This window comes from Bubalus bubalis, chromosome 10, assembly GCF_019923935.1.
Source record: "Bubalus bubalis isolate 160015118507 breed Murrah chromosome 10, NDDB_SH_1, whole genome shotgun sequence".
NCBI lineage: Eukaryota > Metazoa > Chordata > Mammalia > Artiodactyla > Bovidae > Bubalus > Bubalus bubalis.
The window spans coordinates 43,404,068-43,431,317 of NC_059166.1; the positions used below are offsets into that span (position 1 = coordinate 43,404,068).

Consider the following 27,250-nt stretch of genomic DNA (forward strand, 5'->3'; position numbering starts at 1 on the left):
GACCTTAAAAATGCTAATTTATTAAAATTTAAGAAAACTGTGCATTATATCATAGTATACAATATGTTCTTATTTTAGATACAAACATAAACTGGGCTATCAAATGAAAACAAATTGTCTAACAGTTCATAGAACCAAAGCCTTATGAGAGCAGGAGTAAAAATTAAATTGGCCTTTAAAATCATTTTATAAATTGTTTCTATATTGCCCATAATAAACCACATAAGGACTTTATAAATATCACTCTCCAAAGTACTCAATATACATTATAGACTAACTTTTGTCGTCTTGCCTAAAACCTAAACACAATTTACAGCACTGAGTTGTAAAAAAAAAAAAACAACAATAACTTACAAATGCATTTTTAGAGCATAACCTATTTGAAAGTTGGGGACTGCCTGTATTTAAAAATTAAATCTTCATTAGCAATACTCTCAAGAGTGCCCTCAATGCTGCAACTGAACATGCTGAAGGCAATGTTTTCCTGTGATTATGTTCTCACCAGGCATTATTTACGATGATAGTTTCAATTATCTACCAGAGTCTGTGGAGCTAGCTAGCACTAAGTTATATATTGATTTTTGCACTGAAAATGATCTCTTGGGCTTTGATTAGGTGGACAATTCTAAGTAGAGATTTTTCTAATTTCTATCACTGTTACATGGGCCCTGAGCTTTTCTATTAAAATGGTACATGAAATAGTTCAATATTATGCATATTCCTAAAATAATTAAATTTATAGTGATTATAAAGCTAGACATACAATACAACTCAAAAGACATACAAGTCCAAGTAGAGCAAACATTCAAATCTTAAGACCCTCCCATTTAACTTTTGGAAGAAAATCAAGCAACTTCCTGGCTTGGACCCTTCCTTCCTTAAATCAAAGATCTATGGAGGATTGTTTTCCTTCTTTTTTAAAAAAATCTTGTGTGTGAACTGGAGAGAAGGGGATAACAGCATATCAAAGTGGTTACAGAGCATTATTTCCTCTTCAAATAATATCCAGTAATAAAGATGTAATCTCATTTCCTCAGAAATGTTTGACCAAAATAGCTACTTTCACCAAAGAATGTTTAGGACATAAAGTCAGTCATAGAATGGGCAATCCCAGTATCTCTCACATGAATACGTTTTAAGCAAGCTATTTGAGGGGTTTTATTTTCCCTTTTCAACTCTTATCCCTGTATCATTCTACGTAAGTAGAAACAGAGTACTCAATAAATGGTATTGAGTAACTAGTAATACTCACTGGAACTTAAAATCCCATCTTTTATCCAAAAATCTCAAAGGGCTATACAGAAAGTATCACAAATTTACATAAAGAAAAGCTTGAGGCGTGAAAAACAACAAATAAGTTATTTCCCTGTAGAGCAGATTGGATAGAGAGACAAGGGACTTTGACTTCCAGTCCCTTAAACTAAGCAGGACACTGAATGTCTAGAAATATTTATACTGAATTTATAAGGATCCAAAAAGGAATGAAGGGTAAATATAAAATAATTATTTTGTAAACAATTCTTAGATTATACCCAATGCAGAATGTTTAATGAAGCAGCTGGGTCACAGCTCTTAAGACACAAAACAATATTATAACTCAAAGTCAAATATGTACTCATTGGCCAGATATATTCGTCGGAATATAAGAGCTGCCAATGCCAAAGTCAAGATGACAATCAAGACAGCAGATCCGCCATGATCGGTGTGGTTGTCTCTTGGCTGCTGGCCCTGGGTGACATCCGGTGAAGCAGATGACCTTCTCTGACTCTGCTGCTGGGCCCGGCGCTGTCGAGGGCTCATGGAGGTACTCTTAGCTACGGGTGGGGCAGGCTGTTGAAGGGATGCTGCTGAGGGGTTCTGGGTTCCATACTACGAAATTTTAAGAAATTCAGTTTGAAACTGGCAAAGAAAACTTGTATACATACAGGCTATTCAACAGTACACGACATCACAGAGCAGTAAGGCAAAACTACCATAATTCTCTGAATGCTGAGATGAGTAACTCCCCCTTCTGAATAAGCCAGCAACACAACTTACTCTGAGTGCTCGCAGGTGGAGGAGGAATTTACCAGCAACAAATAAGACAAGGACAGAGATTATCCACATTCTCCACAGAAGGCTTTGTACTCTCCTCCGGCTGCAACTCCAACAGTATCTGCTAGCATCTGAGTACTTCCCTTCTTTCAGGAGTCAAGGAGGAGAAGCAACCTGATTCCCACTTTCTACATAAAGATTTACCATATTCTAAATGGCAAAAAAGGACAACCCTCAATAGTGTTCTTCCTCCAATGTTATCTTACTACATCAATAATCATAGAACAGAGGAAATAATTTCAAACCATATGTTCTACATAGTAATATTGTTATAAAAGTTAGATGTGGTTTTCAAAACAGGTTTATCCTTTCTCACAATCCCCATCAACTGAATTGAACACAAGTCCAGAACTCTTTACTGTGTGTTTGAAGTGTGTTCCTTTATGAGTGTAAAGCATGAACTATTGTCAAGAGTACCCTGGGTATGTGCTGAGAAAAATGTGGAGGTAGGTATGGGAGACTTAAGTGTATCCTCTACTTTGGCACAGGAGGTACCCCCTAAAAAGCCCTGGATGTCAACTGCTTTCTATCCTTTCAATGAATGCTTGGTCAAAGCAAAAACACCATGTGGTAACAAGTGATTCAAAGTCATAAATGTGGTTTATAGACAAGAATGGAGAAGGAAATGGCAACCCACTCCAGTACTCTTGCCTGGAAAATTCCATGGATGGAGGAGCCTGGTAGGCTACAGTCCATGGGGTTGCAAAGAGTCAGACACGACTGAGCGACTTCACTTTCTTTCTTTCTATAGTTCCTTTTGGAGAAGGAAATGGCAACCCACTCCAGTGTTCTTGCCTAGAAAATCCCATGGACGGAGGGGCCTGGTGGGCTACAGCCTATGGGGTTGCAAAAAGTTGGACATGACTAAGCAACTAACACACACACACACAGACAAGAAAGCTCTACAAAATATGAATTTCATCTTGCTTATATAGATAACTTAACTCTACCTCTAATAACCAAAGTCTTTGTTGTATTGAAAACTTTATACTGGTTATAATAGAGCCAATACATATTCTTTCAAATAAGTAAGAATGCATGTTTTATTCAGAATAACTTTTTAGACTGAGTAAATACAAAAGATTTTAAATACTTTTCATTATAGAAAATTGCATTATTTAGAAGAAAAAAGAATCTAAAATATAATTCAAATACTTTTAAAAAAAAAATAGGTGAGAGAATAAGCTTTGTCCTGATAACAGCTATAAACAATAGGGAAAAAACTGCTGATCTTAGTCATCTACAGAAGACATTACACTTTAAGTCCGACATCACCCCAACATTAAAAGATGTAAATAATCTGAGTTTCTTAAAACTATCCTTTGGAAGCACTCAAACGTAGTGACCCATAACACAGAGGCAGAACTTGGACTTCCCTACTCCAGGCTCAGGAGAAAGGTGCTCACTGAAGAGCAGGCACACGAAGACCGCATTTTATGACGTCTTACACTGTCACACTGTGTCATGCAGCGGTTTAATACTAATGGAGTTGAAATGAGTTATAGTACCAAGACAAGGGCACCATTGCACTTGAAATCTCCCATTCTTCCAACTGTTCAGCCAAGAGGACAAAAGTGTCTGATGAGCAAAAGTACTCAAGGCTTATAGGGAAATGGGTTCTTAAAAATAAAAAGGAAGTTGGTAGAATCAATTCAGAAACTAGCATTAGAGATTGACTCATCTTAAAGCTTTTATTTACAGGTGTTGTTTTTTTCCAGTAGTTTGAGTGGTGAACACAAGCCTGACCAGGACTAAAACAGGTAGTCTTATCATCACTAGGCTGGCTTCAGCATTGCATGGATGTGTGACCCTAAGCAAGTTATTTAACCGAAGACTCAGCTCCCTCTCTTTTTTTTTTTTTTTTTTTTTCAGCTCCCTCTCTTGTACAAGGGTAATATCCAGTTGAGTTGTTGTAAAGATTCAACAGGATAACAATATAAAGTGCGCAGGATACACAACTGCTTATTAAGTGTTGCTGCTGCTGCTGCTAAGTCGCTTCAGTCATGTCTGACTCTGTGCGACCCCATAGACGGCAGCCCACGAGGCTCCCCCGTCCCTGGGATTCTCCAGGCAAGAACACTGGAGTGGGTTGCCATTTCCTTCTCCAATGCATGAAAGTGAAAAGTGAAAGTGAAGTCACTCAGTCTTGCCGGACTCTTAGATCCCATGGACTATAGCCCACCAGGCCCTCCATCCATGGGATTTTCCAGGCAAGAGTACTGGAGTGGGGTGCCATTGCCTTCTCCGTATTAAATGTTAGGCATTACTAATATTACTATCGATATATCCCTTTGAAGACTCCAGATTGAGGTTAACAAAAGAAAAGTCATGACTTTGTTTAGGACTAATTTTCACAATTTTATTAGTATGATTAATATATTTAGAACAAATCCCTCAAACAATGACTTTACATGATATTTTAGTATGTGTACTTCATGGAAATATTTATTTCCTCCTCTAGATACACTGCTTTAAACAGGTTCCTAAATATCAGATTCCTTTTGGACGATACATTACTGACTAAAACTTAGTGCTGTGATATTATGAAATTCTCCCTATTTTAAACAATCACATCCTAGTAAAACTGTATGACTTCAATGTTGTAGACCCAGAGGACTCTAGATTGGAGCTGAACGACTAACTTCAGCTGGACTCAGTTTTGCTGGTTTTTACTGAACTGCAGATGCAGAATTAAGTTGGACTTGGCCATTTTCAAAACACCATAGGTTTGGTGGCACAACATTTAAATCATTGCTATTTGCCTAAACTTGTTCAAACACATATCACAGAATGTATACTTAAGTGATAATCGTTTCTATTTCCTTCATTAAGATGAAGTGATCATTTCTGGGAACATAAAAATATGTGACGTTTGTATCCAATTAAATTACATTTAAATATATATGTCACAATCACACATAAGTTTCTTGTAATACATATAACATTTTCTATAGTTTAGCATCTATAAGGGAGTTTTGTGTTTGCTTCTTAATACAAAGTGGAATGGCTTATTCAGAACCTCAATCTCGTGAAGAAAAAAACCTGATAGACGTGAAGAACTTAAGTCGACCATCAGTATTGTTCCCATTTCTACAGAGCTAAAAAATCTGCATCAAAAAGCAACAGATGGCCTGATGTTATCTGCTGTATTTAGACTGCAGGCAATCTCTCGCCCCCTCAAAGATAAAAAAAAACGTAGCTTATCCGGGATTTGATGTATAACATCTCAGTGAATTTATATTACACTGGCATGTAAAGCTGCTGCTGTTAAGTTGCTTCAGTTGTGTCTGACTCTGTGCGACCCCATAGACGGCAGCCCACCAGGCTCCCCTGTCCCTGGGATTCTCCAGGCAAGAACACTGGAGTGGGTTGCCATTTCCTTCTCCAATGCATGAAAGTGAAAAGTGAAAGTGAAGTCGCTCAGTCGTGTCCGACTCTTCACGACCCCATGGACTGCAGCCTACCAGGCTCCTCTATCCATGGGATTTTCCAGGCAAGAGTACTGGAGTGGGGTGCCATTGCCTTCTCCGATGTAAAGCAGCTACCCCCAGCCAAAACCAGGTTTCAATTACCTCCCTAGTGATCAAATTATATAATCACACTCTGAGATAATCTGTATGTAAATATAATTAAGAGATAAACTTGTAACTAAATGCAATTTATTGTTTTAACCAGAATTGGTATCAGTTACCTATCTATACCTGTGAAGAAGAGTTCTGTTAGGTACTTTAAAATCAAAATGGGTGATCACTTTGTAATGTATAGAAATACCAAATCATTACGTTGTGCACAGAACTAACATAGTATTATAGGTAGATTAAACTTCAAAAACAAACTCAGAGAAAAAGAGATCAAATTTGTGGTTAACAGAGGGGTAGGAGAAACAGATGAAGGTAGTCAAAAGGTACAAACTTCCAGTTATATGATAAATAAGTCCTAAGGATGCAATGTATAATATGATTAATGCAATTAACATTGCTGTTACATATGAAAGTTGTTGAGAGTAAATCCTAAGAGTTTTCATCACAACAGAAAAAAATTTTTTTTTCCATTCATTTTGTATCTATGAGCTACTAGACATTTGCTAAATTGTGGTAATCATTTCATGATATATGCAAGTCAGATCATTATGCTATACACCTGTAAATTTATACAGTGCTGTATGTCAGTTACATTGCAATAAAACCAGAAGAAAAAATAAGGAAGAAATCAAAATAGAAAAGACTACTGTAATAACAAAAGTATTGTTTGTGCGATCTAATTTACTAAACTTTGTCATTTCTTTACCTGTATTCCTACTATATTTTTAAAGTGTCAATCCTCAGATTCATTTATTCAATCAACAAATACGACCTACTATATACAAGGCACTATGCCAGGCACTAGGGATATACTGCAGTGGAGAGGCCTGATCCTCAAGGAACGTACATTCTGGGGAGTGAAATAGACAGTAAATAATTGTAAAATAAATTACAACTGGAATAAGGATAACTGGAATATGCAACAGGGGACTTGACACAGATTTAAAACAGACTAAAGACATATTTAAATACATCACAAAGTATTAGCAGACTGTCTTTATAGGTGACTACTCTCCTCTCTGCAGTAGGATGGTTCTACTGTTTAAAAAAACTATTTATGACACAGAAAACAATTAGAATTCTAAAGGTGAAAAGTAATCTGAATATTTTTTAAAATATTTCAAGCTAAAATATATATTGACTAAAATTAATTCACTATATCCCTCTATAACATATAATTACATGGGCAACACATAAAAACAATTAATCTCTTAGCACACACTTTTTTCTTATACCTCCTTTTCCAGTCCCCTCCAAGAATTTACTTTACAGCACCCTCTCTCCTGCTTTCTCCAACCTACTTTTTTCTACCCATCTCAGTCTCTTGAATGGGAAAGGACCACTCAGTGCCACTTTATATTTGCCTGGGCAAATCTGTATTTGCCCAGCTTCTATTTCAATTTCTCTGACCCTTTAACATCCTCTCTAAACTAGGGAAGGGGGGAAAGATGTGTCTACTCAACCAAACAACCTGTTACCAAAAAGACAGTTCATCTCATATATAGAAAGGAAAGTCAATGTTTTTTCCCTATAATCCCAATTACTTAGCAACAATCCAGTCACATCTTCTTAATTGGTCTCTCCAATGACCAAGACCCACTAATATTTAGACAATAGGTCAGGGCACAACTAATAAGATGCACAGCACCCATGGAATCTTTCCTTCAGTGATTATTTATTAGACACTTACTATGTGCAAGGCAGCACTGTCCAACAGAACATTTTTTGAGATGACAATAATGTTCTATATCTATGCTGTCCAAAACGGTAGCCACTGGCCACTTGGGGCTTTTGAATGTTTGAATTGTGGCCAGTGTGACTAAGGAACTGAATTTTTAACGTAGCTTAATTCTGAATAAGAGCAAGAAGTTTATTTGGGAAGTGATCCCAAGAAAGCGTGCGCATGAATGCTTAGTTGCTCAGTTGTGTCTGGCTCTTTGCAACTCTTTGGACTGTAACCCACCAGGCTCCTCTGTCCATGGATTTCTCCAGGCAAGAATACTGGAGTGGGTTGCCATTTCCTCCTCCAGGGGATCTTCTCAACCCAGGGATCAAACCAGAGTCTCTTGTGTCTCCTACACTGCAGGCAGATTCTTTACCCTCTGAGTTTTAATAAGGTAAATATAAATTCAGAGAGCCACATGTGGCTAGTGGCTATTCTACTGGACAGAGACAGTCTAAGGCAAATCTCTGACTCCAGGCCTTTGCGTCAGTGCCCTAATACAGCTTAAGAAACCTGCCAAAGACAGAGCACCTATTGAGAAAGTGGCCAATGTATGTATATTTAATTTTATTCAGAGTCTAGCACTATAGTGAAACTAACTTTTCAGAAAAGTCATATCAGTAGAAGAAAGGTCCTATTTACAAACCTAAAATTGTTTTAGTCCAGCTCCATTTAACAAAAAAGAAGAGTCAGAAAACATGAATAACTTGTTTAAGATACTATAATTCATTAGAGGGACAGCTTGTCTCGAATCTGTTAGGAGGACCAAAATATTCAGATAGTTCATCTAGAGATCTTCTCTTCCTACTGCAAATAATTATGATGGTACAGATATAGATGTAAAAGATAAGAGCCATACCGATGTACTTGCTGTAGCACCCTGGAATGTTGCAGGTATATCATCCTGTAAATCATTTAGTGAAAAAGAGTGGTTTAAGTCCGACTCAGCAATAGTCTTTCCAGATGAATTAACTTCTGCCTATAAAAAAAAAAGATACACCCAAGAGCAGTGTCACAAGAGGAGATGTACAGAATAACCCACAACCTACTAAATTCTCTCTTGGATTTATTTTTAATTATTTATTTTAATTACTACTTTAATATCAACTATTTATCAGGTAACCTCTGAACACGCATGGTGTCCAACACTGTGCTGGTAATTTAGGAGGAGGAATAGACAACACCTGTTCTCAAGGAGCTGTTACTTGGTGAGGGACAAAACTAATACTCATGGTTCACGGTCCACTTCAAAAAGCTCTAAAAACTAAAGTTTTTTGTAATTTTTAGGCATAATCTGACATGTGAGGTTGTTAACAGTGTATGTATTTTCACATTAGTGTAAACATTCCCAGGTTTGCTGATGAGATATTAATAGATTTGATTATCATGAGCTACCCCAGATCCCACTGTGCATGTTAGTGCAAGTTTAATATTTTCTAAAATTTGAAATTCTGATGTACAAGAAACATTTGGCCCTAAGATTTTCAGAGAAATAATGTTAAGTACAATGGGAATCCTCAGAAGGAAGAAAATAACCAACATTTATTAAGCACCTCCTCTTTCAGGCACCACAACAAAACAGAAGGAAAAGTTTCTCCCAAGACCTGGACATGGAAGGATATACAGGATGTAGAAAGGTGAGACAAGGGAGGAGGCAGCGCTGCTTAATGCAAGCTGACTTTTTTGATGGAGCTAATTAAATTCCAGAAGTAATTAAATGTTTGTGCAAAACATATGCAGAGCAAAAGGATATGAGAGATACGTCAGAATATTAATAGCAGCTATTGCGTGGGAATGGGATTATGCATGTTATTTTCCCCTTATTGCTTATCTATAGTTTCTATAATAATAGTTAAAATTTATTATGCACCAGACAGTTCTAAAGTGAGAATTAACTCAATCCTTATAAAAATCAAACAAGTACCATTATTTATTTACAGATGAGAAAAAGGTACAATATGAGCAATATGTCTCATGTCCTACTACTAATAAGCAGCAAAGCTGAGATTTGACCCCTGGTAGAGTATACCAGAGTCCAAGCTTTTAACTATTACTATGCTATAATACTGTTTCTGAAAATATATTAGTTTTGCAATAAGGAAAATAATTTGTAAAGATCTCAGTACAATGGAACTATACTGCTTTATCCAAAATTTGGCTAGGCAACAAAAGGGTTTCATAGTTAGAATTTATTTACAAATTTAGAATACCTTAAAACTGATTTGTCTAGCCAGTTCCTTGGCTTCTTGGTCAGCCTGGCTTGAATCGCTTCCAGATTTTAAAGGCAACAGGATATCCTTCATGGCAAAGCCACATCCCTCACAACAGAAATCTTGTGATCTGGTAGGAAGTAATTTTTTGATGGATATAAATCAGATACTCAAAAGTTGATCTATCTAAGATACTCAAATACTAAGTGATTAAATTTAAAAGAACACTGGACAACTCCATATCACATACCTACATGTAAATTAGACAATTGGGGCAATAATTATAGTTCAAACAAATACATAAGTTACATTGGTTTTTTAAAAAAAAAAATCCATGTCAATTATTCCTCAATTTTAACTATCTGAAATTTAAAAAAAAAATCAGGGTTTAGATTTCATTTTTTCCCAATATACTACCTCTTTAAAAGAAAAGTTTTAGATCTATAAGCCAGCATACAAATTGCTTAACTACACTGTCCTTAAGTTCACACACAACAAGCCTATATTAAGTCTGTGTAAAGAGTCCATTATAAAGCTCAAATTGGGAATTCTCTGGCAATCCAATGGTTAAGACAGTGCTTTCACTGCCATAGGCGTGGGTTTGATCTCTGGCCGGGGAACTAAGATCCCATATTCTTTTGGTGTGGCCAATAAAAAATTAAAAAAATTGAATACTATTTACAGATATTTCCAGGGGAAAAACCCAACAACTCTACTCATCTAAATAGCGGTACAATTTGAAAGATAAAAGACAATTCATGGAAAATCCAGACAATGAAATTCATCATTCATTATAACAAATAGAAGCTCAAAATAAGTCTGTTAACTAGACTATTTCCTAATATTAATTTGATTTTCTATGCTTCCATTTTCTTTTTTTGTATGACTAGAAGTAAATCTGTATAATATACAGTTACATTACTAAACTTTTACAGAAACTATTTTGTCATACTTCTAGTTCAACATAATAAAACTCTTACATCTTGAAGAACATACTATTACATTATAAAGAACATACTGTTTATAATTTCATGTAAACAAAACACATGTAAAAGCTGTACTAATTTAGTACTTACTGATGAATATTTTTTGTTTCAGCAGAAGTAGCCTTGCTGTCCATATCCTTTTGAGAATCAGTTGTATCCAAATTCTTTATCTTAAGTGTGTGCACTTTTTTTTTCCCCTTCTATTTTTTGGTCATGCTGAGCAGCATGTGGGATCTTAGTTCCATGACCAGGGAAAGAACCCTCGCCCCCTGCAGTGGAAGTGTGGCATCTTAACCATGGGACTGCCAGCGATGTCCCAAAATGTGTTCATTTTTTAACTGAGAAGTCAGATGAAGTTTAAGGGAGAAAATTTATTTTTAATACATTAGTTTATCCATAAGGACAGTATGCTACCATGGTTGAATGCAAAATCATGTTTTAGAAAGCCTATATCACAGACTAAGAACCTAGACTATATACAGTGAGAAGTCTAAACAAAAAAAGCCTAATTTTTTTTAACTTTGTTGTACATGAAATGAGCTGGATACAAATATCAATTTAGAAAGTCAACAAAGGAGATCAAAACAAATGCTATGTATTCAAAGTACATACTATAGTCTGTGAATAGTAGCTACAAGGTATATTCCAAATCTTGGGAATAACGCTTAGAAGAAAAGTTGCTGATAAAACAGGGAGTCTATCAAACCTTCCTGAGGGACAGAACCCAGGGATCAAACCAGTGTCTCCTGCACTGCTGGCAGATTCTTTACCACTGAGCCACCAGGGAAGCCATGCTAGGGTAAGATATACTATCATTTAATTAAACATAATAGATCTGAAGGGTGGTAGGCAGCAAAGTTCAGAACAGGACAATGGTCAAACTCAAGAATTGGTCTCCACACTACTCAAAGGAGAGGCTACTCTGAATCTACTGGGTTATACAGACAGAATGTACCTGAAAAAACCTAGAAGGCAAAACTGCTGGGAAACTACAATTTGATAAAGAAAATCTCCTTTGCTTTATTCCAGATCACTTGTTGAGCACTTGCTATGAGACAGATGCTACAGATACAAAGATGATAAAGTGGGTTTCCTCCCTGCCTTCAAAAAGGTTTTTAAAATTTTCACGGAAAGCAACATACATATCATTACTCCGGCTCTTTTCTACCTGTAACACTGCTCATGTGGAGATAAATGACCAGTACTGTCTTCTAGAAGGTACCATGCACTGTAGGCTGGTATTACCAACTACTTTTTAAAGCTAGATAGCATGAAATAAATTCTTTAGAGTCTGATCACTCCTGGGGAAATTAATACAACTAAATTTCTAAGACAGCAAAACTAAGACTAGATCCTGTAGCGCCAAGGTAGGTCACACAAAGAGAAAGAGCTTATCTGCTAACGGCCATTATCTAGAATGGTATTCACATTTTAACAAACAAGGAAAGGCAAAACTTACTTTTTGGCAAGGGCTCTTCTTTCCTCAGGTGTATAATCTAGAGAACCTATGGCTCCCTCTCCTTTTGTTGGCATAAACCCAATGATGGCTAATAAAGCTGTTCTTACTGAAATAAAAAGTAAACATCAATCTAAGTTGCTTTGCAAAAGGAACTCAGACTACTCTGAAAGAAAAAAAAAGACTCAGAGTTTCACTAAAGAGATACAAGTAGGGGACTGTATTAAAATGATGCAAAAATCCCAATAGGGAAAAGCATTTTTATTATTTATTCAATAATATAAAATTATTTATCCAAAACAGCTTCAATCTTGAGAGAGTATTATATCTTTTATTATGAATTGACTTAAGTTCTGTAAGACTTGTGTTCACTGTAAATACTCACTGCTCCATGAAGGCTGCCAAGTTTCGGGATGATGTCCTGAGATGCTCAAACAGATTTTCTTGCCTACTTCAAATCGTCCATTAGCCTTAGGAATAAATAAGGCATTTAAAAAACTATGTATGTTTGTGTGTAATGTTTTATACTTTATAAGCATAAATATATTTTACATATAAATAACTTTTTAAAGATAATTTTTAGAGAATTTTTAAAGGATGGGATCTCTAAGGGGATACAGACTTTTGTCTTCTTATAGATACCCCACAAATATTTGTTCGATTCTGAATGAATAATAAAAGCTGTTTTTAGAAGCCGTCATAGCACATTTTAAAACTGAGTTCCACAACTGACATCTCAGTAACTGACATATAATGACACCCTGATAGCCTCCTCTGTGCCTAGTATGGTGCTAGGCTCTGGGAAGGAGCTAAAAGAGAAGACATACAAAGGCTAGGGTAAAATCTAAGGACTGGCTGTCACCTAACTAGATCCTGGGGAGGAAGGCTCTGAGGGCAGGAGTGCCTCTCAGAAGGATGATGCAATTCCATACAGGAACACAGAAGTGAAAGATGAGAACGATTTCAGTTTTGTCTTGGTGGAAGAGCTACTGATGGTGTCCAGCAGGCAGGCAGAAATACAGACGTGCTGATGGCAGAAGATAATGCATTTCTGATACTTGACTTTCACAGAGGTCATCAATGAAACCATTTCATAGAAAGTAGAGAAAACAGCTATAGTCTGAACTTGTAGAATATCCATACTTGGGAGAAGGAGAGGAAGAAGAGGCATGAACTTAGAATACAAGTTCCAAGTAGGCAGAGTTTTGACTTACTCTCTGCTACACACACAGGGTATATGACACGAGGTTAATAAATATTTGTCAAATGAAAGCTGGAGAAGATTTTTAAAAAGAGAGGAAGTGAATCAGAAAGAGCAAATACTGAACATCAGCATACATGATGATATCATCGATGAACAGCTGTGGCGTCAAATACCCTCCACCAGTTTCACCACGTACCAGCTCTTCCTTCAGAGTGGCTGGCGCTCCCTACCATCTAGCAACCGAAAGAAGAGACTCCTAACACAGTAGGGCCCCTCCAGGCCTCTTACTCCAGACCTATTGCCAGCGTGACTAATTCTCAATATCACCTAATATTTATTAAGCAGGTTCCATATATCAGGAACCTGACAGTATGATTATATTCTTCATATACATTCCTTTTGACAACCAAGAAAAATGAATTTCAAAGAGATTATGTAGCCTGCCCATGACATGACAGACATGGCACTGGCCAGAATTCAGGTCTATTGGCTCTAAAACGAATGCTCTTTCCACTATAAACAAACACCATAGGGAAAAACATTAATTTGGTAATGATGACAATTTTTTCTTTCACCATTTGCTACTCCATGTGTATCAGAAGTTTAACTTAGATGGAAAAGGATGAAGACCGAGAAGAGATGGTGTGATTTCTCAAGCTGCTCTCCTGAGACTGGTGTAGGAAGCATGTTTCAACAGAGTGCTATGTGTAGGAACCAGAACACAAGAGATGACACTATAGAGTCAGCATGTTTTGAAGGTTACAAAGAGAAAAAAAGGCTACAGATTAAAGTCGTAGCAGAGACATGGGAAGGTTTTTGTTTCATTTTTGCTTCTTTCAAGTTAGAGGATAATCAAACACACATAAATGAAAGGAAATGAAGGAAGGAAAGCTTTAACAATTAAGAGAGGAATTTACTGATGGAACAAGGTCCCAGGAAAGATAATAGAAACCTGGATGTATAGCTTTCCTTTACATGGATATAAAATATGTGAAGATGGAGAGAAATTCTAAGATATAAACAGTAATAACATAGCTAACATTTATTGAGGACTCTACGTCAGTTCTTATTCTAAGAGCTGCATGTGAAGATGAGGAAACTGTTAAAAAAAAAAAAAAAAAAGAGGAAAATGAAGGACAAAGCATAAGGTGAAAAGCTGAAGGAGATAATGGGATTAAGAAGTACAACAACATTAACTACCCTCTACTGAGTAGTTATCATGTGCCAGACACTGCACAGCACTTTGTGTCCACAGATTCACTGAATCCTAACAACCACACTATGGCAATGAGCATCACAAGTACTTCTCAGATGCTTCAACTTCCTTGGAATTTTTTTCCAGAAAAAATATAGTCCAAGGTCTGGTCTCCAAAAGCAAAGTTATAATAATAATGATCTACTTTATTTCTTAATGAAAAGGAATATGCACACTACACTTTACAGCTGCCAGGAAGCATTCCAAAAAGCCGAGAATTCTTACCGTTAGGAGAATAATGCTTGGTGGTTTCATGGGATACTCTGGTGGCAGTACTATTCGTCCGTGATAAACTCCTCCATCAAAATCAGAATCTGGGGGCCCTCTAACTGTGAAGTGCCATTCAAAAAGATTATCCTGAACAAAAACAATAAGCACCAAGGGATCAAGAACATTAAAAAGTTGGATTGTTTCTACCAGTGAGTATTAGAAACATTACTGGGTGAGAAAAATTAACATTTTACACTATTCTAATGCACAATGTCTCAAGTATAAAAGTTATAAGTAAAAGCTATTTAATCTAGCTTTCATGTGACATAAGAGCTAAAATATTTTTTTTAATGCATTTTAAAACACATGAGCACCATTTTCGTTGCTGTTGTTTAGTTGCTAAGTCTTGTCCAATTCTTTTGCGACCCCATGGACTGTCCATGGGATTCTCCAGGCAAGAATACTGGAGTGGGGTGCCATTTCCTTCTCTAGGGGATATTCCTGACCCAGGGATCAAACCCACGTCTCCTGTATTGGCAGGTGGATTTCTTGCCACTGAGCCACCAGGGAAGCCCCCCAAGCACCATTACATGTTCATAAATAAGATTATAGATTTACATACTTCCTATTACATTAGCTCCATTTATTTTTTCTGAAAAATATCTTCTGGACCTTGAGGTTTTAATATGGACTAAATGACATTCCAAAATTCTTCACTTGAATGTCTCCTGGGTTTACTGGAATTTCAATCTTCCTTTGTGTGTTTCATTCAGTTTTTGCATTATTTTGGTGTGGTTTATTGTCAACTAAATTTCTCTGAAAGGAATATAAGGAAGAAAATCTGTGCTCTTCTATGTCTAAAAATATATTTATTTTGAGTTCATGCTTTATCATTTTTTGGATGTGGATTTACTTAATTATTTTTATTAAAAATTTATTTACTTTTATTAAATTATTTGATCTAAAAATATTATAGACTTAATTAAACTGATAAATAACCCCTGAATCCCAATTAGTGAAAATTATTATTTATATAATCAAATAATTTACTATAAATTTGGATTATTTTAGCAAACTTTCCAAGTTTATCCCTCATAGATGTCGAAAAGCTTATTAGTAAGTGGTCAGTTAACTCAGTCCATGGGGTCGCGAAGAGTCGGACACGGGACACGACTGAGCGACTTCACTTTCACTTTTCACTTTCATGCACTGGAGAAGGAAATGGCAACCCATTCCAGTGTTCTTGCCTGGAGAATCCCAGGGATGGGGAACCTGGTGGGCTGCTGTCTGTGGGGTCGCACAGAGTCGGACATGACTGAAGCGACTTAGCAGCAGTAGCAGTAGTTAACTCATAGGCTTGTAACGTTATATGTTAATATCATCGGTTACCAAGTACTTCATAGTTTGCAAAATACTTGCACGAACATTATTACATTTTAGTCTCACCATTACCATGAAAATGAGGCTGGGCACATTTAAATGCCCTCCTTTCACAGACTGGAAGACTGAGGTAGAGGTAGAGATGTTTGTACAAAAAGCCCAAACTAGCTGCAGAGACCCCTCAAGGGGCTATGTCTCCCAAATATAGAGTCTGAAGTTCTTTTCACTTTTCCTCCCTCATACCTAATCTAATTTAGTATCTGAGGCCCTCCCCTCTTTTTTTAGCTGAGCTGTGGCATGGGGGATCTTAGTTCCCCAATCAGGGATTGAACTCCTGCTGTGGAAGATTGGAGTCTTAACTATTGGACCACCAGGAAAGTCCCTGAGACCCATTTTATAGAGACCAGAAATCTGCTTCTTCTAAAACATCTGATTCTGAATGGCTAACAGAAATACTCAGTGTATACCTTAAACTAACACAACATTGTAAATAACTGTACTTCAATTTTTAATGGTTTAAAAAATACTCAGAAAATATAGGGAATAAAATATATCAATAAAGCATACCAAACACATTTATAATGATTCAATGCAGTGAAAAAATAATTTTAAGAAACTCAGAAGACAGAGATAGAAACTAACCTCTAAAGGCTGTGCATGGTAATGATCTGTGGGATCTTTCAATTCTGCTGCTTCTTTCATCAAACGTTTAACAGCTAAAACAAAATTCACAAGATAGAGACATTTCAAATAAACTTTTTCCATGTGATTAGCAGATTTACAGACCTAATGAATAAGTTCCTACTTCAACAAAAAACATGCAGAGGACTTACTCAATACAGCATATGATTTAATTATGCAATAATAGTAATAATGGGGGAAGAAAAGGCAGCTAGGCACTAGGAGTTACATATTAAATTAAATATATAGGGAAGTTTCAAAGAGACGCTATTTTTCTCTAGTAAGTACTTATATACACTCCCTATTAGGTAGCACTCAAATATTAATTCATGTAATCCTCAAAACAACTGAGATAGGTGCTGTTTTTATCCCCATTTTCCAGATGAAGAAACTGAGACATGGAGAGATTACACATGTCCAAGGTTACACAGCTGGTAGATGACAGAACTAGGATTTCAACACAGGCAGTCCAACTGCTCCTCGTTAAAAGATCTCCATTGACAAGAAACATGGCCTCTGGCACTCATGCTCATGAACAGTAAACCCCCTAAAATCCTCAACCTCAGGACTTTCCACTCAGTATCTTCTTTGACTTAATGGCACTGTCCTGACGTCACTGAATCTCCATAGCCCTAAATGAATTCCTGTTTGAAATGATTTCTTTGCTAAATTAAAACCTCCAATCCACTGACCCCACAACTTTCTTAATGCCACCTACACCTATACTCACTTCTCTCTCTATCCATGCTCTTGGCTCTTAGACGTTCCCCTTTCATACTCCCCTAATAAATTCAATTCTAACTGAGCCAACCCAACCATCTTCTAATTTGAAGTCTATACCCAAACAGCTAAGCATTACTTAACAGGGTTTAAAAAGTCACAGAGACAGGCCCACTGATGCTATTATAGAGGTATTATTAACAACCTCCGCTGGGACATGGAGTGCCGCATCCAATGCCACACAATGTTCTATTTCTCCAGTAAACCCCACCCAACACCTTCCAACTAGTGCCCCAAGACTATTTCATACCTATTCACTCTCTTCTCTTCCACCTCTTTCAGTTAATGGCACAGACTTTATCCCCATGATGAACGACGTGAGCAGCCTACGACAGTTTAGAGTCCTATGTGTATCTGTACCCTCTTTCCTACCCTATTGGTTCATAAAGGTCAATCCTTTGATCCCAGCCCCCTCACCCTCAAGCTTTAGATGCTAAAAAAAAAAAAGGTCAGGATACTGGTGTAGGATACAGGATAGCAAAGCCAGAGAAACACCAGATAGCTCAAGGCTCTCTGAAACTCTGCTTGAGAACAAACTAACATAGTTTAACATGTGCTATGAGAGAGGTACGCACCAGGTGGGCACCTAACCTGAGAGCAGACAGAAGAGAAAAGGGGTCAGGTACTGAGATCTGAAAGAAAGACAGTAGGAATTACCCAGCTAGGTATAATAAGCAAAGGAAACAAAAAAGTAAATGTGCAGTGGCACAGATAGGCATGCTATGGGGAGAGGTTACCTGAGAAGCAACTCACACATAAATAACCAAACAGTTCCTAATGTATCAGGACTTTTGCATAAAATTTCGTTTTAATCAAGGGTTCCTAAGCTGGAAAAAATATTCTTAAGTCACTATCCTATTCCATAACTATTAATATTCTCTTCCATCTCCTACTCTGAACTAAGCCCTTTGGCTTAGTTCAGGCAGAGAATTTGTTCATCTGATCAGTAAATATTCACTAAGCTCATACCAGATCTATGTGTGCTAAGTTGCTTCAGTGGTGTCTGACTCTGCAGAGCAGATGCTACAGCTACAAGTAAACTAAAATACAGTTTCTGTTATCAAGGAGCTTATAGTCTGGGGGGGAGGAGTCAATGCAAATAATACAATATATGTTTTATTAGAAACATGCACATATTGAGACCCAATTTCTCCCCACCCTCCACCCCCGAGTTCTAGTCACTCAGCTTTGTTTAGTTCTTTGCACACACTCTACCTTCTATTTCAGACCTTCCTTCCGCACCAGTTCCTCAGCCTGCAGCGCTGCTCCTCCTCCCATCCCCCACTTCATCGAGTCTGGCTCTCACTAAGGCGATGGCACCCCACTCCAGTACTCTTGCCTGGAAAATCCCATGGACGGAGGAGCCTGGTAGGCTGCAGTCCATAGGGTCGCTAACAGTCGGACATGACTGGGTGACTTCACTTTCACTTATCACTTTCATGCACTGGAGAAGGAAATGGCAACCCACTCCAGTGTTCTTGCCTGGAGAATCCCAGGGACGGCGGAGCCTGGTAGGCTGCCATCTATGGGGTCACACAGAGTCGGATACGACTGAAGTGACTTAGCAGCTTAGTAGCAGACCTTTAAGAAATTTACTCAGAAGGGTCTCCTTGATACCTTCCTTTGTCCATTTTCAGAAGAGTGACTAGAGATTCCTATCGGGACACATAAAAGTCCCTGAGGAGTCCTGGGAGGAGAGTGGACGCCAGGAATGCTCTCCGAGTTATTTCTAGTGGTCAGTCAGGTTTGGAAACCACCGCTCTGGAGACTACGTTGAATCCCCTTGCATTAAGTCCTCACCACACTCTATAATTTCTCTTTTATAAAGTTCACCTCTCACTGGTGATTAACCCCTGTCTTTCGTGCTCAATAACAACATCTACTTCACTGAAGTCTCCTCAGGACTTAGCACACAGTAAACACTCATATATTAGCTGAAATGAAATGTATCTTCCCCCAACAAAACTCTCTCCAAGGATCTGATTAAAAGCAGTGGTTTTCAGATTTATTTGATGAGATAAAATCCTTTGTGCAAAGAAAGGTTTAAGGAGAGCCTCAATATGTAAAACAGATAACAGCAGGCTAGCATGGAAGGACCTCTAAGCTATCTACCCTCTTCCACCTATTTCTAAGAGGCCCAGAGAAAAAGAATTGAAAACCCTTGGTTTAGAGCCACGTAAAAATATAATTAAGTTAATATTATCAGATATAAATAAAATCATGAAAGTTGTTTAACATGACTGGTTTAACATGATTGCTGTCAGCAATCAAAGATGCCAAGGAAACTATTTTTTCTCTATTTATCATCAGCTGGCTGCATAAACTGATGAGGTCAGATTTTATTCATTCCATAACCTTATCACATTTTTCTCTGCCTCTTCCTCACTCAGTTTATTAGGAGAGAAGAAAATAAACATCCAATGGATATTATGAGAGATGTATGGAAGGGTGGAAACTGCTGCAAGAAAGAATTGAAAGGAACAATCAATCATTGGCTCCACTGACACAAGAGGGAAAGGGGCGGGGCACAACCTCTGGAAGAAGGACATGGCCCAAGGCCCGTCAGCAACAGAAACTGATTAGAGCCAAATGGGTCCAAGATGGCAGACAAGTGGACTTCCACTAGACCTTGAGCCTCAGCATATGTTTATGCTCTTCCTAACACTTCAGCAGCTAAAGGACACACCAACAGGCACCGTGACAGTTCCAAGGCAGTTCCTCCACCAAAAAGTGGGCAGTGGCCCAATTCCAAAAAATCCCCGCCCCCTTCCCCCAAACAGCTATTACAGTCCTCCCACTCATTAGCCTATGGAATTACCCAGCCCATCAAAGAACCACATCATATTTCCAGGCACTTCTCACCTTCTGTGATGGCCTACACTCTGTCTGTAGAGTGCGTTTCTCTCTAAACCCACTTCTTACCTATCACTTTGTCTTTCACGGAATTCTTTCTGTGATGAGACATCAAGAACCTGAGCTTCATTACATGCGGAAACCAGATGTGTGATCCCAGTTGGAGGACTGTGGGTTCTGGCTGAGTTCAAATCCTGGCCAAGTGAGTTCAGGTCTTAATATGAGGTGCATGGTTTCACTAAACAAGTTGATTTTATTAGTTCATTGCCGGGGTCCAGCCCCGGCTGATCCAGGGTATTCGAAGCGGGGACGGCGTCGGCGACCTATTTAATTATTTATTCATCAAAGATATAAAGAGTAATAGAATAAGGATAGCTCAGTGAGGAAATTCAGTGGAGAAAAGCGGCTGAAATAAGGATAGCTCAGTAGGAAAATTCAGTGGAGAAAAGAAGCTGAGTGGCTTGGTTTACGCGGAAAATCAATATAACCCGTGACACCAGGTTAGCTCTGACCACGGAGGCCGCAGGCGCCCTCTCGAATAGCGGAAGGTGCCCCACCTTAGACACCTTCTCGAGTGGGTCTTAGAAGCCCAGGCAAATAAATGGTCGCAGAGGACATCCGCGCTCCAGATGGACACTCAGCTGGAAGTTAAAGGGAAGAATGACATGGGGAGACCAAGTTTTGGTGAACAAGGCCCGCACTTTATTTTCCAAAGTAGTTTTTATACCTTAAGGTATGCATAGAGGATAATGCGGGAAGGGGTGGAGTCATGCAAGGACAGCAGTTCCTGGTTCTAATCTAAGCCAGGCTTTCAAACTTATCATATGCAAAAGTTCAGGTGATTGACATCATCTTCTGGCCCGGAGGCCTGTTAACATTTTAAGAAACTTATTTTTCTCTAAAGGTGATTATTCCAAAGTCAGGCACCAGCCTTCCAAAAAGCATTGGACAAAGCTGCATTTTACATTTCTATGCACCCATTATATCAATCAATACACTGCCAAGGACACAGTAGGTAAGGAGTATGGAGACTTAGCAGCAAACATTGGCCCAACAAGTGAAAAACCCTTCACCAATACAATTTCTAATCAATCTTTTAACTACTCAAAGGAATCTGTGTTTAGGCAATTTAGAACATCTCCTGCCTCTCACAGTTGGGAGGCTCTGAACAATCACATGTGGCCGGAAAAACCCATTCAGGCAGGCTAGAGGATTTCCAAAGGAGTTTGTAGGTTGAAACACTGTCACATCCAAGAATTATTAACTGGAGCTGTAAGCTAACTCTTTTTTCAGAGAGAGGTAGTGGGAGACAGCCCCCCGTAAAGTCAGAGGTGTAGGTGAAAGCACAAAGCAGAAAGTAGGCAGACTCTGGTTTTGGGGGTAGATGCTCGAGAATTTCCAGGGGGACTCCTGAGGCTCGATCCCGCCTTTGCGTATGCCGAGCCTCCTTCCTCATGACCTTTGTCATGGGCGGAGTTCCTCACGCTGGCTCCCGGCAGTGATAGAATTCCAGTTGAGCTATTACAGATCCTCACTCAATATGCAATATGCCGGCTCCCGGCAGTTCATGGGCCAACATGAGGACATACCATGTGAGAGCCAAAGTACATAGTCAAACAGAAGGTAAAACTATTCTAGCGTACTTATAATCTATTTTTCTGGAAACAACATATACTATGAACACTTTTGTGAAAAAGAACATGGACTCTGGAATTAGAACTGCATTAAAATTGACTCTGACATTTTGTAGCTCTAAATACTTGAAAAGTCTCCCAATCTTATTCTGCTGCAATGTTTATATCTGTCAAATGAAAGTCAGTAATTTCTTCACATAATTCTCCTTTCCTTTTCACCCCTCCCTCTTCCCCAGGTCAGAAATGGACTGGGATTTAAGGTCCTTCGATGATTCTCTCTGGTTCAAATGTAGGCCTTAAGCATATGAAGTTGGCAACAATGGCATGGCTCCCTGCCCACAAAAGAAATGTCACTGCTATGGAATAGTCAAGATTCAAAGTACTGCCTGGAAACTAGGGCTGGAGCATAGTATGCTCCTGACACTCCATCTCTTGCTACCACATGGCTAGTGAGGAAACTTCCCATTCCAGCTCCTCTCTTATCTCTTTGCAAGGTTATAAATGGAACTCTCCAACCATGGTAAGATAAGATGTGATAGCAAAGGAAAGGAAGGTGGGGAGCACATGCATTCCTGCTTTCTTCTTTTCATGGAGGCCACATGACCACTCTGGATCCAATCTCTAGGTTCCAAGGGTCTCCCATTAGCATTCTTCACATGCTCAGCTAACTCACTGGACTTTGGAGACAAAGCTCCAGGAAAAGGGGATCATTTACTGGTCACTCTCACACATCTATATTCTCTTGGAAAATAAATATCTTGATATCATCAGTCTCCAAAGCATGGGTAAAATGCAGGAGACAGGCTTATCAAGGATGTGAAGCCAATGTTATGCTCCCCAAGAGCCTCTTCCTGCTCCCATAGCGAAGACACTTAAGCAAATATTTAAGGACTGATATTTCTGCCCAGGAAGATCTTGCAAAGGTATATATTCGACAAACATTTAAAGAATATCTGAGTTATGGAGATAGAAGAATGACTAAAACTGCTTCTTGTCCTCAAAAAGCTCGTAGAGAAAGACATGAAAACAATTAAAACAGAAATACTGACCAAGGATGCACAATTATACAGACTACTTAGTATGCCTACGGAAGCTGGACAAGGCGGAACCTTAAAGAAGATTGAAGAATTAATAGGAATTTCACATGAATAAAAGGGAAGGCATTCCAAGCAGAGGTTCCAACAGGGACCAAGGCATATAGGTAAGAGCTGCTCCATCTGGAGAACCACTCAGGCAAAATGGGTAGATGGTGAAAATGCAAAGGAGCAAGAGTGGTAGGGGATGAGGCTGGTGAGGAAGGCACAGATCAAATCACGTGCAGCCCTCTGTGTTTAGTTGCTCAGTTGTGTTTGACTCTTTGTGACCCCTTGGTAGCCTGCTAGGCTCCTCTGTCCATGGGATTCCCCAGACAAGAATACTAGAGTGGGTTGCCTATCCCTTCTCCAGGGAAACTTCCTGACTCAGGAATAGAACAGGGGTCTCCTGCATTGCAGGCAGATTCTTTACCAGCTGAGCTACCAGGGAAGTCCATCTAGACCGAGCTAAACAGTCTACTTTGAACTTTATCCATAGCTACCAGGAAGCTATTAAAATTTTGTCAATTTGAGGGGGCTTCCCTAGTGGCTCAGCTGGTAAAGAATTCGCCTGTAATGCGGGAGCCCTGGGTTCAATCCCTGAGTTGGGAAGATCCCCTGAAGGGAACGGCTACCCACTCCAGTATTCTGCCCTGGAGAATTCCATGGACTGTAGAGTCCATGGGGTCACAAAGAGTCGGAAACAACTGAGCAACTTTCACTTTCACCAGGAAGCTATTAAAATTTTGCCAATTTGAGGACTGACCTAATTTTTTATTTTGTTTCAACTGATCTGGTGATGGACGGACAGTAATTGATTAGATATATGTGACTTTGTTCATTGGTGCCCACATTGAAATGCATGTATTTGTATGTGTTTCAGGGTAGGGAGTGGAGTAAAAAAGTAGACCAAGAAATCAAAGATGACTCCCATGGGTTCCTGGGTGGCAGTCAATTCCTGGGATAAGGAAAGAGGGGGAGGAAAGAAAACTAACTGGTTTTTGGTTTTTACACCTTGTAGAGATTTTTTTTTTTTTGGTTTGTGGGAAATCTGGGTAAAGATGTTAAATCATCAGTAAGTTCTGTGCATCTATAGCCTAGGAGAAGGGTTTAAATCGGACATTAAAACTTGAGAATGATTAGCGTGAAGGGGCAGTGGATATCCTGGGTATGGACAGAGTACGTGTGTGCTTGGTCACTTCAGTTGTATACAACTCTTTGCGACCCCATGGACTGTAACCCGCCAGGCTCCTCTGTCCACGAGATTCTCCAGGCAAGAATATGAGTGAGTTGCCATGCCCTCCTCCAGGGGAACTTCCTGACCTAGGGATGGAACCCGTGTCTCCTGTAGCTCCTGCACTGCAGGCAGATTCTTTACCACTGAGTTACCAGGGAAGCCCATGGATAGAGTAACTCCTATATTTCTGATGGAGGTAATCGGTGCCTTTGCATCAATTTCTTATATGCCAACCATCTGCTAACGAGCAGATAGGGCCCTTCTGAAGAAATCTGGCCACAGGAAGTTCTTTACACGTTATGTCCCCTTACTTTGTACTCTGAGACTCTGATACTTAGACCAAAACAGACCCAAAAAAGAGAGCAGGGTGCCTGATCCAGAAGCACCTACTGACCGGGTAGTCAGAGGCTTAAGGTGGCCTCACAGAGTTCTGCCCATTATCACAGGTCCATTCTAGAAAAATCATTAAAAATACATTGTTTCATCTATAAAATGAACAAATTTACTATCCATATGCTAACAAACTGGCCTTTAACCAATTATTTGTATTGTCTTAATTGTCCCATCCATACCTCTAAGACAATTCCACGTCAGATAGAAAAAGGGTTATAGCTCTTACATTGTGCAGCGTTTTTAACCACTTCCTTTCATGCATTCATTACCTTAAAAAGTATTACAAGACAGAAAAAAAACAAAGAAAACATTTTCACTGTGCTTCCCTCACTTTCAGTAAGTTCCATATTTCGGCTAATTCACTTTTTCTATGAACACCAAATGATCTGTCGAATTAAAAAAAAAAGTTTAAAAAAAAACTCCTTTTTAGAACAACAGCACTACCTCTGAGGAAATGAAACTGAAAAGACGAAGCAATTTATTATACGGTTAGAAGCATGTCTACCAAAGAAAGTTCAACCAGTACCTTCCTTACAGTAAGTCATACAGTGTAGAAACAGAACAAAAATTCTGAAGAATTTTAAAAGCTTATCACAGTTTCGGGTATCAAAATTCAGCAAAGTCCTCTGACAACAATCTTTGGGGACCCACTAACACTCCATTCCAAATTGCTCTATTACTCATTCCACTAAATACCTCAGCTGTCTCAAGGAACTTGGTACCATGGGACCAGTCACCCTACATTTTACCCACATATTGTTATTAAAATCTAGCACAATTTTCACATTCTAAACATTCCACCATCTAATCTTAAAATTAAGCTTTTCTTTCCCTTTTTCTCTTTCATCTCCCTTTATTCCCCCTGGCGTAGGAGATGGGTTGAGCATAGCAGGGGTGGTGAATCCACTGAAATTGAATCCTATAAACATATTTCTTGGAGAGTCCAAACCCTTCCGCGGATTTTTTTTTAAGTCTATGGCTCCCCCAAACGTTATGACTGATTCTTGGTTACCGGAGAACGTTTCTTAGCCTGACAGAATTCAAGTTAACAAAGCTCTGTTCAATCAGTATCCTCAGGCTTTTCTTCAGTCTTTGTTACGTTTTTAAGTCGTTAAAAAAATCCAAGATTCACAGTACTCTCTCCAACAGCATGCTAATCTTGGTGATTCTTACTGAGAAGTCGCTTCTTCGGTAGAAAAAAAAAAAAAGAACCAATAAAGGTTGGCCAAACCATCACTAAAATCCTTTATTAGGATTATTTAGACCTAAAGTGTGGAGTTTCTCCCTCTGAACAAATCTATCAAGGTACAAATCCAATACCACTTATAGAATCCAAAGGTTTCAAGCCTATCTTAATCTGAGAGCTGCTTACTTGTCGTGCTTCTTTATTTTGTTGTTAAGTCGCTAAGTCGTTTCTGACTCTTTAGCGACCCTATGGACTGTAGCCCGCCAGGCTCCTCTGTCCACGGGATTCTCCAGGCAAGAATACTGGAGTGGGTTGCCATTTCCTCCTCCAGGGGATCTTCCGGACCAGAATCCAACCCGCGTCTCCGGCACTGGCAGGCGGATTCTTTATCGCTGAGCCATCAGGGAAGCCCGCTTCTTTATTATACACCAGAAAAGTATTTGAGGCTAGGATTGTTTGGCTGCTTCTGTGAATGAAGCAGGGGTATTAAAGACAGGAAGAGAAGTTTCTATGCCTGAACAGAGACATACATACATCATACCCGTATGGCTAAAATCATGGTTAGTTCTAAAGTGCATGGCTCAACTAGTTTTCTTAGCTTTTTGGTTAACCGCTTTAGTCTAGAACATTTCCTTTATGTCTGTAATTCTATTTGCCCCAAAGGCTGCAAACAGGACGTTTAAACGAAATCCTCAAATGAGAGTGAGTCAAACAGCTAATATATAAAAAGTCCGGTGGCGGCGACGGAGAAGAGCTAACGACCGTGTTCAAGGCGCAGGTAGGGCAAGGGGTTGATCTCTATTACTCACGGTCATCACCATTACACCTGTTCTCGGGGATGAGCTGATAACCCAGTTCTACGTGGCGAAAATGAGGGAAGGGCAGTCGGAGTGCGGAGGGGAGACCCCAGGTTTTGTGCCTGCCGGGCCGCCCGGCTCCGCGGCCTGCACCAGCCCGGCAGGCAGCGGGCTGGCGTAGAGCGCGGAACCGGGAGCGGAGCAGCGAGTGGCGGCCGACGCGAGGGGACCGTGGCGCGGGTCCCCGGGGTCCGGGGTCACTCCCCCATCGCGCTCACCGTGCGGCACCGTCCCCCGCCCACAGCCCCGCTCACCCGGACTCTTCAGGTTGTAGCGGGTCTCCATGGCGGGTGGCTGGCCCGGCTCCAGCCTCCCGGCCCGCCGCCGCCGTCGCCGCCTCTCCGCGCCGCCGCCTCCCGCGTCTCAACTCGGTTCGGGCCGACCGGGTCTGGCCGAGGAGCCTCCGCGGTGGCCGCCCCGCCCAGGCCGGGACTGCGGGCGGGGCGGGAGGGCGCGC

The 27,250-nt window shown here is 39.5% G+C and overlaps 1 protein-coding gene and 1 long non-coding RNA gene across 2 annotated transcripts in view; one reads left to right on the forward strand and one right to left on the reverse strand.

Moving 5' to 3' along the window:
* UBE2J1 (ubiquitin conjugating enzyme E2 J1) lies at positions 1-27,235 on the reverse strand. The gene is made up of 8 exons (XM_006055340.3): positions 27,048-27,235; positions 16,742-16,815; positions 14,735-14,866; positions 12,436-12,520; positions 12,054-12,159; positions 9,609-9,738; positions 8,258-8,377; positions 1-1,869 (listed from the first exon to the last, which is right to left on the reverse strand). Exons 1-8 carry the CDS (start codon positions 27,076-27,078, stop codon positions 1,591-1,593), a joined length of 957 nt encoding a protein of 318 aa, XP_006055402.3. The 5' UTR covers positions 27,079-27,235; the 3' UTR covers positions 1-1,590.
* Positions 26,359-27,250, forward strand: part of LOC112587446 — a 30,242-nt gene continuing 29,350 nt past the window's right edge. The window contains exons 1-2 of the long non-coding RNA XR_003111945.2: positions 26,359-26,496; positions 26,600-26,714. This is a non-coding gene — a long non-coding RNA (uncharacterized LOC112587446). The remainder of the gene's footprint in view (positions 26,497-26,599; positions 26,715-27,250) is intronic.

Excerpts from the sequence above, each read along its gene's own strand:
- UBE2J1 (XM_006055340.3), bottom strand. The coding sequence starts at position 27,078 with ATGGAGACCCGCTACAACCTGAAGAGTCCGG. Across the intron at positions 12,160-12,435 it reads TTGGCAGCCTTCATGGAGCA|TAAGAACAGCTTTATTAGCC; the intron begins GTGAGTATTTAC and ends TTTTTATTTCAG. Across the intron at positions 9,739-12,053 it reads AGAAGAGCCCTTGCCAAAAA|ATCACAAGATTTCTGTTGTG; the intron begins GTAAGTTTTGCC and ends ACTTCCTACCAG.